The following is a 17,500-nucleotide window of genomic DNA, read 5'->3' on the forward strand; positions in this document are numbered from 1 at the left end:
GAAGGCAAAGATTTGTGAAGCTGCACTGTGGAGTGACGTTAGCTGCTATTTTGCTAGGGTGGATGCTACATTGCGTTGAGGACACCTTTGTGTGCTTGTCGTCAAATTGGCAGAACAAAGTTAGAATGTGTCATCAACATGCACAACACTACTTCTGATTATTACTACAGCTTAAGGTGGCGGCTGTCATTAATTACTTGCAAAAGGAGCAATCGCATCAGTTCAGTGACACGTCTTTATTACATGAATGTAGTCGTGTGTGAGCGAGCGGGCCCAGAGTTTTGACTTGAATTGTTTTGAGTTAGGGCAAAGGAAAGTGACATTTAGAGCTACTAATCGATGTAAAATTGCCATGTCGATAATTGCAATTTTTCTTTTGTATTTCTTTTTTCACTAATACCCCATCCCCTTGAAATACACTATTGGTTGTGTAGTTGCAAAACGTGAAGACTGTCAGAAAACCAGCAAAAGAAAAAGACAATCCGTCATGAGGACAATTTCTTTCCCCAGGTTATCACTATAAAACAACCACTGAACAGTCACAGAGTGTCAGATCTGTTGCTGTGAAATAACCCTGGAACTAATCGGTCGCTGTGAATGTACTACCTCATGTTCACTTCATCATCCTTCTACTCTATACACCACTGTGCATTATCTTATTAGACTTGCACATAATAGTTATTTAAGTACTTGCCTATACTTTAATTAATTGTTAATATTTATTGTTACCTTTGTTCAAATAGAGCACAGTCTACCAAGTCAAATTCTGTGTGTGTTAAACACACCTGGCCAATAAAGCATATTCTGATTCTGAAGTAGCTACAGAAGTTTCATGGAGAAACTCAAACACTGAGCCATCTGTGCAAAGTGTACAGCTTGTACACAATTATGTGTCAGTTATTTGGATGCACTTTGGCTACAATAAAGAGGTTCAACAAATCATAACTTATGTTTTTGCCACAATCGTTTAGCCCTACTTTGGGTTATATGATATTTTGATTAATTAATTTATATTATGACATGTGTTTGTATTATTAGGAACTAGCGAGGAGCAATCACATTACAGTCATTTTGTTACATTGTGTGCACATGCGATCATGCCGTGCCCAGGCCCACCTCTTCCAAATGTGGCAAAGTGCTGAACTTGAGCACAGAGCACAACGCTCACACTTCTGTGTGGACTTTGCAAGGCGCGATTGACCGAGTGTGCGTACTTTCTTGGTCAAAAAACCCCCCAATAAAAAAGCTAAGTTAAATTAATGACCCTCATATCTTAGACAAATGAGATCAGTGGACTATAGAGTCGAGACTGAGAACACCTTGAACGTTTGTAACAAATCAAGACAGCTTACGATTGATTGCCTTTGACGGAGGCTGTCTGCTCCGTGTAAACATACACACAAACACAGACACAGACACAGACACAGACACAGACACACACACACACACACACACACACAGGTGGCCGTCTAAAAGTCAATGTGAATGGACACCGAAGTGACGTCAAACCGTGCAGGGATGTTGAGGTCAGCCTCCGAGCAGCACACTTTCAGCTACATGCCAGGACACATTGTGTCTGCCCACTGCCCGCTTCCCTTCTTATGCATCATGTCCCCTTTTCTCCTTTAACGACAGCATTATCGCCTTGTATGCGCTTTCTGCGTGTCACTCACGTTGCCGTAGTCGATGTAGAAGACGTGGACCTTCGTCGGCGACTCCACTTTCTCCACTCTGGCTCTGTACCTGCAGAAAAAAAAGTAATAATTGATATCCGCAGTTATTTCCTTGAGGAGAGAGGATCTACTGGGGCGTCGAAGGCTGGTGAAAATTGCACAGAGGCCCTCTTTGCAATATTCACACTGCAGAATTGCAGCTAATCAGGTCTTCTCCATCCTTTACCTTGACATTGGACAAACTGTTCAAAAATAGAAACTCATACTATTTTGCACTGGTTCAACAACATTGTGGACGACCTTGTAAATTAAGATAATGCAGAACGATATGCACGTCGACGTAAAAATGCTATGCTAGCCTATGTAGTGTGAAGTATATTAATTAAGCGGTTTTCTCCACAGACTCAAAGCGCTTAACATAGTGAAACCCATTATCTACAACTTTAAATTACATTCAAACCAGTGTGGGTGGCACAGGGAGCAGGTCTTAAAGTGTCTTGTGAGTAGTGTCTTGCCCAAGGACACAACGGCAGTGACTAAGATGGCGGAAGCAGGGATCGACATGGAACCCTCAAGTTGCTGGCACGGCCGCTCTACCATCCGAGCCATGCCGCCCGACACTGCAGGCAAGAAAATACGAAATTGAGGTTTATTTAAGTAGTGCGCAATAACACACATTTTCTTACCGATACGATACTAAATAAAACAGAGCTTGTTATTGTCAACACCAATATGTAAATGAGGATACAGTAATCCCTCATTTTTCGCTGTTAATTGGTTCCGGGCCTGACCGTGGTAAATACATTTCGCAAGGTAGAATTTATTAAATATACTGTACATTGAATATTTTCATGGTTAGGGATAAAAAAATAAAACTGTTTACGACCTTCTAAATGTGCCCTCTAGACATGAAATAACACCCACATAGTTACCTTTACACTCCTTTAATCCAATATAGTAATGCTGCCAGACTCTGAGCCAATCAGTGGCCACGATAATGAACAGCATGTTCTGATTGGTTCGGTCTCATTTAGTGGACAGTACTACTGTAGTATTGATATGTTTATTTTTTTAGCCATTGTTGTGTGGTAACAACTACATCATTTGGTCAAAAAAATAAAAATTCCAATAGAGTAAAGTTGAAAACTTCAAAGTGTGGTGTGGTGAGTGACGACTGTACTTTAATAAACAACATTACTGAGTCAATTGTAAACCTAAACATAATAATAAAAAAATGTTTACGTTAAAATAGTTTTACTTTTTTACTAGTCAGTTAAATAGGTACACACAAATAAAATTGCACAATGATACTTGGCCTGTACGTTTATTAAATCTGATGTCACACTTGATCAACTTACGTTTATATTTGTAATTTGTTCCTATAGTAATGTTGACAAGACATACACAGGTTGATAAATCACGATAAACTAAATGAAAACACTAACATGGACTCTTACAATGAGAGGCGGATGGAAAAGGAGTTCCTGCATGCATGATATCATTAAGCTATTATAAATCTTTATCAACGTCAACACGGCATGGCTGAAATCATTACCTCTGCAAGGAGATTAATTCCCTGGAGAATGTTTGTCAGTTGGTTAGTTACTTAGCAACATTACTCGAAAAGTTATGAGTGGATTTTATGTTAAAGTTTAGTTAAAGTACCAATGATTGTCACGCACACACTAGGTGTGGTCAAAATTGTCCTCTGCATTTGACCCATCCCCTTGTTCACCCCCTGGGAGGTGAGGGAAGCAGTGGGCAGCAGCAGTGGGCAGCAGCAGTGGGCAGCAGCAGTGGGCAGCAGCGGTGGGCAGCAGCGGTGGGCAGCAGCGGTGGGCAGCAGCGGTGGGCAGCAGCGGTGGGTGCGCCCGGGAATCATTTTTGGTGATTTAACCCCCAATTCCAACCCTTGATGCTGAGTGCCAAGCAGGGAGGTCATGGGTCCCATTTATATAGTCTTTGGTATGACTCGTGACTTTGATGAAACTTTAAGGAAATGTCAGAAATGGGATGAATCAAAAGTGATTTGGGGGTGATCAGGATAATTTCTACTACGTTACCTTACATTTACATTACGAGGTTGAATTTTTCGGTGCGTATGCTAGCGGCCTTGCCTCCACCCACAAAGACAAAGAGACTGGATGACTGACAAGAGGCTTAATGATATGTCTTTCATTCCGCTACAGAACAAACGCGCACAGGTGCTGAGACTGATGCAACGAGGGAACCCTCTTGCGGCCTGTTTAGAAGTGACAGACAAAGAAAAACATGCACAAACATGACAATTTAATTTATACCTCCAATAATTGTGGTTTATGGATTTAAGTGTACCGGTATTTTAAACATGCATACAGTAACAACATGATACATCACAATTTCCAGGTTCTCTTTTCAACATAATCAGAATAGGAAGGATCAGATCTTTTTTTAATCCTACCCCTTTTAAATTCCATAGCAATTACTAACACATTTTATTCACTTCCGGTTCTCAAATTGTACAAAATTTACTTAATAAATAATCCATCCATCCATCTTCAACCGCTTATCCGGAATCGGGTCGCGGGGACAACAGCTCCAGCAGAGACCCCCAGACTTCCCTCTCCAGAGCAACATTTGCGACTTCCTCCTGGGGAATCCTGAAGTGTTCCCAGGCCAGAGAGGAGATATAATCCCCCCATCTGGTCCTTGGCCTGCCGCGGGGTCTCCTCCCAGTGGGACGTGCAACGAGGACCTCCCTAGGGAGACGTTCGTGAGGCATCCGCACGAGATGCCCAAACCACCTAAGCTGGCTCCTTTCCAAGCAAAGGAGCAGCGGCTCTACTCCGAGTCTCTCTCGGGTGACTGAACTTCTCACCCTCTCTCTAAGGGAGATGCCAGCCATCCTTCTGAGGAAACTCATTTCGGCCGCTTGTATCCCCGATCTTATTCTTTCGGTCATTACCCACACTTCATGACCATAGGTGAGAGTAGGAATGTAGATAGCTCGGTAGACCGAGAGCTTTGCCTTCTGGCTCAGCTCTCGTTTCGTCACAACAGTGCGACAGAGAGACTGCAATACTGCCCCAGCTGCTCCGATTCTCCGGCTGATTTCCTTCTCCATCTTTCCCTCACTCGTGAACAAGACCCCGAGATACTTAAACTCCTCCACCTGGGACAGAGTCTCGTCCCCTACCCGGACTGTACAAACCATCGGTTTCCTGCTGAGAACCATGGCCTCAGATTTGGAGATGCTGATCCTCTTTGCAGCCGCTGAACACTCGGCTGCGAACCGATCCAGTGTGAGCTGAAGGTCACGAACCGAAGGTGCCATCAGGACCACATCATCTGCAAACAGCAGTGATGCAACCCTTAGCCCCCCGAGACGTATACCCTCTCCGCCATGGCCACGACTCCGCCTAGAAATCCTGTCCATGAAAATCACAAACAGGATAGGTGACAGAGCGCAGCCCTGGCGGAGACCAACCCCCACTGGAAACGGATCCGACTTACATCCAAGCACCCGGACACAACTCTCGCTTTGGTTGTACAGAGATTGGATGGCCCTCAGCAGGGTTCCCCTCACTCCGTACTCCCTCAGCACCTCCCACAAGATCTCCCGGGGGACCCGGTCATATGCCTTCTCCAAATCCACAAAGCACATGTAGACTGGATAGGCATACTCCCAGGCCTTCTCCAGGACTCCCGCAAGAGTAAAGAGTTGGTCAGTTGTTCCACGACCAGGACGGAATCCACATTGCTCCTCTTGAATCTGAGGTTCGACCATTGGCCGGACCCTCCTTTCCAGTACCTTGGCGTAAACTTTCCCAGGGAGGCTGAGTAGTGTGATGCCCCTGTAATTAGCACACACCCTCTGGTCCCCCTTTTTGAAAAGGGGAACCACCACCCCAGTCTGCCACTCCCTCGGCACTGTCCCAGACTTCCACGCAATGTTGAAAAGGCGTATCAACCAAGACAGCCCATCAACACCCAGAGCCTTCAGCATTTCTGGACGGATCTCGTCAACCCCCGGAGCGTTGCCACTGTGGAGTTGTCTAACTACCTCAGTGACTTCACTCCGAGAGATCGACGTCGATCCCCCATCATCCTCAGGCCCTGCTCCTATCAGGGAGGGTGTATCTGATGTATTTGGGTTCAGGAGTTCCTCAAAGTGCTCTTTCCAACGCCCTACGACTTCCTCACTTGAAGTCAGCAAAGTCCCATCCTTGCCGTACACAGCCTGGATGGTTCCCTGCTTCCCCCTCCTGAGGTGCCGTATGGTCTTCCAGAACAGCTTTGGTGCCGCCCGATAGTCCTTCTCCATGGATTCCCCGAACTGCTCCCACACCCTCTGCTTAGCCTCGTCCACAGCCACGGCCGCTGCCCTTCGGGCCCGTCGGTACCTTGCAACTGCCTCCGGAGTCCCCTGGGATAACATACCCCGGTAGGACTCCTTCTTCAGTCGGACGGCTTCCCTGACCACCACTGTCCACCAGGGTGTTCGAGGGTTACCGCCCCTTGAGGCACCAAAGACCTTCTGGCCACAGCTCGCAGCTGCTGCTTTAGCAATAGAGGCTTTGAACATTGCCCATTCCTGTTCAATGTCCCCAACCTCCACAGGGATGGCAGAGAAGTCCCGCCAGAGGTGGGAGTTGAAGTCCTTCCGGACAGAGGACTCCTCCAAACGTTCCCAGTTCACCCGCACTACACGTTTGGGTTTGCCAGGTCTGTCCAGAGGTCTCCCCCGCCATCTAACCCAACTCACCACCAGATGGTGATCAGTTGACAGTTCCGCCCCTCTCTTTACCCGAGTGTCCAAAACATACGGCCTCAGATCAGCTGATACGATTACAAAATCGATCATTGATCTTTGGCCTAGGGTGCTCTGGTACCAGGTACACCTATGAGCATCCTTATGCTTGAACATGGTGTTTGTTATCGCAAGTCCGTGACTAGCACAGAAGTCCAATAACAATCCACCACTCAGGTTCAGATCAGGGAGACCGTTCCTCCCAATCACGCCAGTCCAAGTATCACTGTCATTGCCCACATGCGCGTTGAAGTCCCCCAGCAAGACTATGGAATCCCCTGCTGGCGCCCCATACAGGACCCCATGCAAGGTATCCAAGAAGGCCGAATACTCTGAACTCTTGTTTGGTGCGTACGCACAAACAACAGTCAGAGTTTTCCCCCCTCCAACCCTAAGGCGAAGGGAGGCGACCCTCTTGTCCACCGGGGTGAACTCCAACGTACAGGCACTCAGCCGGGGACTCGTGAGTATCCCCACACCCGCCTGTGCCCTCACACCCTGAGCAACTCCAGAAGTGAACAAGGTCCATCCCTTGTCCAGGAGTGTGGTTTCAGAGCCCTTGCTATGCGTAGAGGTAAGCCCCACCAGATCCAACCGGTAGCGCTCCACCTCCCGCACCAGCTCAGGCTCCTTCCCCACCAGCGTAGAGACGTTCCACGTCCCGAAAGTCAGCCTCTGCTGTCCCGAATTGGTCCGTCTAGAGCCTCCACTTTCACTGCCATCCACTTGGCAGCGCACCCGACCCCACTGGTTCCGACCGCGAGTGGTGGGCCCACGTGGCGGAGAAGATGGAGTGTCCACGTAGCTTCTTCGGGCTTTGCCCGGCCGGGCTCCGTGGCTAGCCCGGCCACCAGGCGCTCGCTGACGAGCCCTACCTCCGGGCCTAGCTCCGGAGGAGGGCCCCGGGCTTCCTCCGGGCCGGGTAACACATCCTCTTTTATTTTGTTTCATGGGGGGTATCGTAACCCTGATGGGGGGGGGGGGGGGGGGGGGGGGGCATTCGGGTGCTACACCTTGCCCAGGGGTGACACGGAACTACCGTAATTTCCGGACTATAAGCCGCACCTGACTATAAGCCGCACCAGCTAAATTTAGGGGAAAATACAGATTGCTCCACATATAAGCCACACCCGACTATAAGCCGCAGGGTTTTGATGTGTAATTACCGTAGTATATAGGGGTTCCTGCTACCACGGAGGGGATTGTCGGGACAGAGATGACTGTTTGGGAACGAAAAGCGTCCCATTTATTAACAATAAATCTTTCAATCAAACTTTCACATCTTTGACATGGCGAACAGCATTCGTGCAGAGTACAAATAATACAACGGTGCAAAGTAATACAAAGTGCTCGCCTGTACGTTATCAAAATAACCAGCCTACCGGTATATGAAAAGTCAGTCTTTAATCATTGTGTCATCGTCTTCCTCCTGCGTACTAAAACCACCGAAATCCTCTTCGTCGGTGTCGGAGAAGAACAGGCCGTAAATAAGCCGCACCCTTGTATAAGCCGCAGGGACCAGAACGAGGGGAAAAAGTAGCGGCTTATAGTCCGGAAATTACGGTATGTAAGGCAGGGGCGTTCAACTCCCTGAGGCTTAATACAAGCCCACATACCTTTTTATATTTTTATATTATTTTAATAAATAATACAATTCCAAAATAAATAAATAAATAGTAAAGTAAGTTGTATTTCAAATAGTGAGAAGAATAAGATGATCTCCTTTTCAATGTGTTCAAAATGTTTACCAGGAAAACAAAGTACACTGTGTGTACTTTGTAAACAGAGTGTGAATGGTTTTTTAAACTGGATCATGATATTTTGTTTGACCTCTTTGCTTAATCCATTCCAGAACTTAATTCCACATACTGATGATATCCTAAAGACTTTAAGTGTTGTACGTGTGTATAATTGTTTTAAATTACATTATTTGTGAGATTATATTTCTCCTCTTTTGATGAGAAGAATTGTTGTACATTCTTAGGTAGCAGGTTATAGTTTGTCTTGTGCATAATTTTATCTGTTTGCAAATGCACCAAATCATTCAATTTAAATATTTTTGGTTCAATAAATAAAGGATTTGAGTGTTCTCAATATCCATAATTATGTATTATTATAACTGACCTTTACGCTTTAGTGAATGAAGCGTACTTTTAATGACCTCTGTCAGGAGATTATGTATTTGATGGGGTTTGTTTTTTAGTTAGTTAGTTAGCAACATAACTAAAATGTATGGGCAGATTTTGATGAAACATTAATTAAATGTCAGAAATGTGATAAAGAACAAGTGGCTACATTTTGGAGGCTATCCGGATCACCCTCTAGAGTCAGAATTTTTTTAACAAATTATTTAATATTGGGATAAAACGCCTAGTGGAGGTCTGCGCACTCCGAGTGCTTTTTTAGTGACAAAAAAAATATCCTCCAAATGTGTCAAAGTATCGTTACTGTTTTATGTGAATTGATACCAGTATTATTTTGGTACCAATCGCCCATCACTAATTTCAACCACGCCGCAACTTTTATCTGTCCTAGTGACCATTTGTAGATCTGCTTCATAAACTAAAGAAGAGTGTGTTTGAGTGTGTTTGTGTGTGTGTGTGTGTGTGTGTGTGTGTGTGTGTGTGTGTGTGTGTGTGTGTGTGTGTGTGTGTGTGTGTGTGTGTGTGTGTGTGTGTGTGTGTGTGTGTGTGTGTGTGTGTGTGTGTGTGTCTGTGTCAAGCCAAAGCGGTGACGGCGATGCTAATTACATCCCGCGGCTGTCTGCACTTAACACATCACGGGCTTAAAACGAGACGAGGTAAAAATTAAACGTCAGGTGGGGGGGAAGGCTCGTAAAGGACGTTGGGTGAATCTTTACAGATTAAACATACCATTCATCATCAGCAAACTTGGCTATGCAGTAGTCCCCCCGGCGTGGGGCATAGGATCCTTCCACAGGGGGCTGGGTGGCGATCTCTGCCCTCATGGTCTCCATCAGACTCTCCAGCTGGGCTCCTGTAGTGGAGAGGCAATGATTGGTGAGAGAAAGTCGAAGCACTGCAACCAATCCCAGTGGGCCTGAGCAGTCATTACACCACGTGTGCTAAAGCTATCATTGCAGACTCCAGGCTGACATCCTGATTTGAACCCTTCACTGATTGCCGAGTGCTGTTGGGCTGTTTTCTGTCATGTATACATGGACACTGTTTGTTTACCATCTGTGCATGTGGTGGAACATCCGTGTTTTCAGGTGGCACAAGCGAGTGGCTGCGTGAAGTGTACAGATGCATTACAGAAGCTCGTTAAGCAAAGTGGCATGTCACACTCAGGGTGTATGTGACTGGGCCACATGTACCACTTCTACACTGCTGTATTGAGTCGAAGAAAAATGCCATATGGTTATGTTGTTTTCAACTGCACAAACCGTTGAAATCGCAAAAAAGGATAAACGTTTCTTCAGAGTTCCTCGAGAGGTAATCAAGAAGGGCGCAAGAGAGCAAGATTTGATGAAAGATGATGCGAAAAATGGCATGCATTCCAGTCAAAGGGAGCAGAGTCGAAGAACGCACAAGTTTGCTGTGACCACTTTGTTAAAGGTTTGTCGAATATATTTTTCATATACTTTATTCGTTTAGTATTTCCGATTGAAGTATTATCTTGATATTGCTTGTATTTTAATTTTTAACAAACAGAAACCAGAAAGTCAGGGTCAATGATACTTTGTCAGGAAAGGTACTTCTCCGTCTCCCCTCTGGTTTATTCTATACACAAATGTATCAGAGTACATATGACAACAGTACAAAAATTATATACTGTGATTATTCAGTAATTGTTAGTTTGTTAAATAGATATGCAGTCACAGGTGTCAGCTGTCAGGTGCTATATTGTCGCAGTTTTAGTTTGTTTACATGAACTGAAGACGCAAATTTTAATCAAATGCAACCTTATTCGAGCAAAAGCGATGCATATTTATCCAGGAGAGTCTTGATACCGATTTCCTTGACCCAGCCACACACAAAGAAGTTGTAGACCTCCATGCTTTTACAAGTTTTCATCTGTTTTGTCGTGTAGAATGACAAGATAGTTCGATATTTCTAAGAACTCTGACAGATAATCCTTGATATCGCTCGAAAAATCTTTGATAAAGTAGAGGGATCTATTCCATTGAATAGTTAGATTTCTTTGCTCGTATCTGATTTTTACAGGAAGATTTAGGCCCCTTGCGTACTCAGATAGGTTGCGCGTTGATTGCTGACCACTGCTTTTTTTTTTTTTACTTCCGGGGAAAAGTCACGTGACGGAATACACGCAATTCAACACTGTAATTTCTTTGACTGTGGATTATTTCAAATGTTATGTGGTAAAGTACTGTTCATTTCAGTTGTGTAAGGTGGCGACGGTCAAAATTTATTGTGAAAGGAGCAATTGCTTTATTTAAAATGACACACATATGGACGTTGTCGCTGGTGAGCGAGCGTGCCGTGGGTTTTGACTTCTGGATTATGTCCAGGCTTTGATTCCTAATCCACTCCAAAAGGTCAAAAACCAAAGCATTTTTTTTCCATAAGATATAATGTGAATCCCATTAATCCGTTTTAGACACCCAAAAATATGAACACAACAAATCTACTGCATTTTCCAGACTATAAACTGCACCGGTATATAAAACACACCCACTAAATTTTGGAAGAAAAAAATATTTTTTATATATTAACCACACCGAACCAAACCACAGATATATACTGGTAAGTCCTGAAATTAGATATTTACAGAGAAAGATTTTGGAAATGTTTATTTACATACTGTATTGGTTCCAAATAGCGCCTGTAGCATGGCAGTAAAACAGCTGATCAAACAAAACAGAAAAGTCCTTGATGTCTTAATGCGATTAATAAGATTTTCTCCTTTTTTAAAGAATGTTTATGATGTTTATCACAATTCCTCTTCCTTGTACTTTGTAAACACTTTGAGTTTAAACGTTTTTTAAAGTGGATCATTTTAGTACATTGATTTCTTTGCTTAATCCATTCCATAATTTAGCCGTTAGCAAAGAAAGATCCAGCCACACATCCGCAGGGTTCAAAACTTGGGAGAAAAGTAGCGGCTTATAGTCTGGAAAATACGGTAGTTTTACATAAATGAAACAATGCAAAATACTTATAAATAATTAATGTATTTGATAAACGAACATTAAGCATCATTTTATTGGAAGTTTACTGAAAACTCTTGTTGGCAAAGACGATTGGAAAGGGAGGAAGGAGCTTTGCTACTTTCTTGAATTCAATAGTTATTCTCACCTTCTTTATCAAAGTGCTGATACTCACATAAAATGTGTCGATTGTCTAAGAACTGTGGAGGAGCGATAGTGTTACAGTAATTAATGAATGGGCTTTGCACACATATATTCGCATTGTTCATGCAATCATGCCGTGCCATGGTTGACCTTTTCCAATCACAGAAGTGTACCAAATTAGTGTGGATCAGATCACTCAAACAAGTCAAAAGTGTCATGGCTTTGTGTGTGAAGTGAACTGAGGCATGCTAAGGTTGACCTAGTGTGAGCACACCAATGCAGTTGGCGTCCTAAAAACGTGTGTATGTTAAACACAATTGATTCAAGTCCCCTTAGAGTAAGCATGGGCAATTATTTTGACTCAGAGAGCCAAATTTAGAGAAAAAAATGTGTCTGGGGGCCGGTATATCTGATTTTTAGGAACACTGCTTGGTGCCTCGTCTGAGCTTCTTTGACTTAGATTACCATAGCAACTAGTATATCATGCAAACGCGCAGATTCAAGACTTACGGTAATTTGAAAACATCACTGCACATCATAATGGCAGCTACAGTTTTGATCTTAAAGATCTAAAAAGATGATTTGGGAATGTCTGGTTCGAAAAACTCAATGGGCCCCGGGCCTTAATTTGCCCAGGTCTGCCTGAGAGTAACCTTTGCAAATGTGTTTGGCAACTGTTTTTATCTAAAACACCTTTTATTATTTCCTACACAGAGAGGTAAGCAGGGGTATATAAATAGTCGACGAGCTGCATTTGCGGAGTTATCATGGCTGAAACAGACGTTATTAGCATGGAGAAGAAAAAATGAGTAACAATAAGCCAAAAGCTACATAAACTATCTCATTGTGTCTTTATGCATGAGCATGGGCGCACAGCAGAAATATTTATATGTGTCCAAAGAGAGCTGCAAAAAGGAGGCATGAGCCTTCAGAGGTGCATTAACTGTGTGATAAATATGCAAACATCCACTCTAAATACAAATGTATGTAAATGGTAAAGGCGTGGATGACACACGATTGAAGTCATCCAGATGACAAAAAAAAATAGACTTTAGTGCTTTTTTTGCTACAGTGAACAAACATACAAATGCCATTTGTGGCACCCCTATGGGTTGCACTCAAAATTATTTAGAATACATGCCAGCTAGCATACATGTAATACATCCATCTATTCTTCCGCTATCCGAAGTCGGGTCGCAGTGGCAGCAGCCTAAGCAGAGAAGCCAAGACTTCCCTCTCCCCGGCTACTTCGTCCAACTCTTCCCAGGGGATCCCGAGGCGTTCCCAGGCCAGCTGGGAGACAGTCTCTCCACCCTGTCCTGGGTCTTCTTCGTGGTCTCAGACACGCCCTAAGCACCTCCCCAGGGAGGCGTTCATGGGGCATCCTGACCAGATGCCTGAACCACCTCATCTGGTTCCTATTGATGCGGGGGAGCAAGGGCTTTACTATTGAGCTCCTCCTGAATGACAGAGCTTTTCACCCTATCTTTAAGGGAGAGCCCCGCCACCCGACAGAGGAAACTAATTTCGTCCGCTTGTACTCCTGATCTTGTCCTCTTGGTCAAAACCCAAAGCTCAGGACCATAGGTAAGGATAGGGATGTAGATCGACCAGGAAATGGAGAGCTTTGCCTTCCGGCGCAGCTCCTTTTTCAGCACGGCGGACAGATGCAAGGTGCCCATCACTGCAGACGCCGCACTGATCCACTCTTCCCTTTCTCGTGAGGTTCTTGAACTCCTCCTTTTGGGGCAGGATCTCCTCCCCAACCTTGAGATAACACTCCACCCTTTTCCGGGATGAACTCAGACTTGGAGGCGCTGATTTTTATCCCAGTTGCTTCACCCTCAGCTGCAAATCGATCCAGTGAGAGCTGAAGATCCTGGCCAAATGAAGCCAGCATGACCACATCATCCGCAGAAAGCAGAGACCTGTTCCAGCAGCCACCAAACTGGATCCACCAAAGCCGCACACAGCTTGGCCTGCCGGTGCCTGTCCGCTGCCTCCGAAATCCCATGAGCCAAAAGGACCCAATATGACTCCTTTTTCGGCTTAATGGCATCCCTCACCGCTTGTGTCCCCCAGTGGGTTCTGGGATTACCGCCATAGCAGGCGCCGACCACCTTGCGGTCACAGCTCCGATCGGCTGCCTCGACAATCGAGGAACGGAACATGGTCCACTCGGACTCAATGTCTAACGCCTCCCTTCTTGCGAAGGTGGGAGTTGAAACTCTCCCTGACATGAGACTCTGCCAGACGTTCCCAGCAGACCCTCACTATGCGTTTGGGACTGCCAGGTCTGTCCGACATCCTCCCCAATCATCAGAGCCGACTCACCACCAGGTGGCAGGCGGCTATAAGCTCCACCCCTCTCTTCACCCGAGTGTCTAAAACACAAATCTGATGATATCACCACAAAGTTAATCATCTAATTGCGGCCTAGGGTGTCCTGGTGCCAAGTGCACATCTGGACACCCTTATGTTTGAACATAGTGTTTGTTATGGACAATCTGTGACTAGCACAAAAGTCCAATAACAAAACGCCACTCTTGTTCAGATCAGGGCGGCCGTTTCTCCCGATCACGTCTCTAGAGGTCTCACTGTCGTTGCCAACGTGAGCGTTGAAGTCCCCCAGTACAACCTAAGGGAGCACTCTCCGGCGAGTAGTCTGAACTACTGTTTGGTGCATAAGCACAAACAACAGCCAGGACCCGTCTCCCCACCCGGAGGCGGAGGAAAGCTACACTCTCGTCCGCCGGGTTAAACTCCAAAGTGCAGGCTCTGAGCCGCGGGGCAACAAGTATAGCCACTCCCGCCTGTCGTCTCTCACTGCTGGCAACGCCAGAGGGGAAGAGAGTCCAGCCCCTCTCAAGAAGACTCGTTCCAGAGCCCTTGCTATGGGTCAAAGAGAGACCGACTAGATCCAGCCGGAACTTCTCGATCTCGCGCACCAGCTTAGGCTCCTTCTCCTCCAGCGAGGTGACGTTCCACATCTCAAGAGTTAAAAAAGCACCCGACTTCTATGGCCCCCCCAATGGGTGGTGAGCCTATTGGAGGGAGGACCCACGTTGCCTCCTCGGGCTGTGCCACCAGGCGTTTGCCATCGAGCCCCACCTACAGGCCTGGCTCCAAAGAGGGGGCCCAGAGACCCGCGTCCGGGCAAGGGAAACCTCGGTCTATTCTATTAACACTGCTCTTTGTAATGTAATACAGATGTTGTATGATCATTGAACAAATGCTTAATTAATTGTTAAGGGTATGTATACTTTATGTCGATGCCTACAGGGCGCTAACTTTCCAGAGTGTTTTAAAGGGGACCTACACTTTTTTCGGAATGTTGCCTATCGTTTACAATCATTATAAAAGACATGACAACAGATGGATATTTTTTTGTAATGCATTCTAAATATTAAACGTAAATAAAAGTCCACTTACAGCAAAGCCATTTGGAGCTCTACTATTCCGCCCATAAAATCTGATAAACATTCAAAAAGCGCCAACAATGCTCAATTTACATTTCGTGACTTGAATATTAACCAAGTATTAGTGATATTATTATTATTATAAGCACTAACGCAAACAAACTATTTAGAGCGGTGACGTAATCACTTCCGTGTCCCCCTATGTTTACATCATCAAGTCGTCTGGTGTTTCCTTGCTTCCTAGCTCCCTGTAAATTTATTGTAGATCATAAATCATGCCTTTCACCTTAAAGGAGATGGCTGAGAATATAATCTGACAAATTGACACTTTGACAGCCATTTAGAACCTGGAACTGGCGATAACAAGAAAAGCGCTTGTTCTCTTCGCCGCTCCACTCCGTTTCTTCGCGAGGATTAGGAGAAATTCTTCGTCTAAATGGGAATATATGAATACATTAAAAAATAATGGTACATATGGGCGCATGTTTTGACAAATGTTCAACCTTTTTTGTGCAGTTAGAGCAGGTAGTGTCCTCATTTCGACTGATAGTATATGTTTTTACCCTTTTACTTCAGACAGAAGACATTTAAAATATGTGACAATGTAAGCCAGAATTTGACTCCATCCTTTGATTTCTGATTTCACTGACAGAATTTTATGCCACTTCAGGGTCATAAATAGCGACCGCCTTGACCGTGAGAGCCAACGATATTATTATAGCTCCGAGTTACGCAGTCAAAGGCCACTGACAAACACTCTACGGTTCACAAGGCTTTAAACGAGCTGATTTATGATCGCTCTTTCTCTCTCCCTCCCTGTTCCGTCTCCGGTGCGCTTCCGTGGACTCACTCCTGTTACGTCCAAGTCACGTCTTGTCACTGCGGACAATAAATCTATCACTTGGAGGAACGTGGTAAGTGATAATACTGCTGACAAATCAATGGCAGATCAATACCAGTGGCTGAGTATAATGTAGGAAACGTAGCCACGGGCAAGTCGTTGCATAATGGCGGATAAAACAAGAGATCTGGAAATAAAGCAAAATGAGAGTTTGATGCTAAGAGCAAAGCAAATAAAAATAAAAAAATTCAACATGCCACAGCAAATTGTGCAAACTCCCAGACAATTTGTGAAAGCCATAATCACAAAAAAACAGTGCCTTCAATCGTATTATTATTACAAACCCCGTTTCCATATGAGTTGGGAAATTGTGTTGGATGTAAATATAAACGGAATATAATGATTTGCACATCCTTTTCAACCCATATTCAATTGAATGCACTACAAAGACAAGATATTTGATGTTCTAACTCAAACTTTTTTTTTTTTTGCAAAAAATAATTAACTTAGAATTTCATGGCTGCAACACATGTCAAAGTAGTTGGGAAAGGGCATGTTCACCACCGTGTTACATGACCTTTCCTTTTAACAACACTCAGTAAACGTTTGGGAACTGAGGAGACACATTTTTTAAGCTTCTCAGGTGGAATTCTTTCCCATTCTTGCTTGATGTACAGCTTAAGTTGTTCAACAGTCCGGGGGTCTCCGTTGTGGTATTTTAGGCTTCATAATGCGCCACACATTTTCAATGGGAGACAGGTCTGGACTACAGGCAGGCCAGTCTACACACACACTCTTTTACCCGCACTCTTTTACTATGAAGCCACGTTGATGTAACACGTAGCTTGGCATTATCTTGCTGAAATAAGCAGGGGCGTCTATGGTAACGTTGCTTGGATGGCAACATATGTTGTATGTTGTTCCAAAACCTGTATGTACCTTTCAGCATTAATGGCGCCTTCACAGATGTGTAAGTTACCCATGTCTTGGGCAGTAATACACCCCCATACCATCACAGATGCCGGCTTTTCAACTTTGCGCCTATAACAATCCGGATGGTTCTTTTCCTCTTTGGTCCGGAGGACACGACGTCCACAGTTTCCAAAAACAATTTGATATGTGGACTCGTCAGACCACAGAACACTTTTCCACTTTGTATCAGTCCATCTTAGATGAGCTCAGGCCCAGCGAAGCTGACGGCATTTCTGGGTGTTGTTGATAAACTGTTTTCGCCTTGCATAGGAGAGTTTTAACTTGCACTTACAGATGTAGCGACCAACTGTAGTTACTGACAGTGGGTTTCTGAAGTGTTCCTGAGCCCATGTGGTGATATCCTTTACACACTGATGTCGCTTGTTGATGCACTACAGCCTGAGGGATCGAAGGTCACAGGCTTAGCTGCTTATGTGCAGTGATTTCACCAGATTCTCTGAACCCTTTGATGATATTACGGACCGTAGATGGTGAAATCCCTAAATTCCTTGCAGTAGCTGGTTGAGAAGC

The 17,500-nt window shown here is 44.7% G+C and overlaps 1 protein-coding gene across 1 annotated transcript in view; it reads right to left on the reverse strand.

Moving 5' to 3' along the window:
* Positions 1–17,500, reverse strand: part of snd1 (staphylococcal nuclease and tudor domain containing 1) — a 293,111-nt gene that overhangs the window by 48,708 nt on the left and 226,903 nt on the right. Inside the window, exons 19-20 of the mRNA XM_062064859.1 lie at positions 9,336–9,459; positions 1,674–1,743 (exon numbers count right to left, since the gene is read on the reverse strand). Of these exons, the coding sequence (XP_061920843.1) occupies positions 1,674–1,743; positions 9,336–9,459 (194 nt within the window). The remainder of the gene's footprint in view (positions 1–1,673; positions 1,744–9,335; positions 9,460–17,500) is intronic.

This window comes from Entelurus aequoreus, linkage group LG12 (assembly GCF_033978785.1).
Source record: "Entelurus aequoreus isolate RoL-2023_Sb linkage group LG12, RoL_Eaeq_v1.1, whole genome shotgun sequence".
Lineage (NCBI taxonomy): Eukaryota > Metazoa > Chordata > Actinopteri > Syngnathiformes > Syngnathidae > Entelurus > Entelurus aequoreus.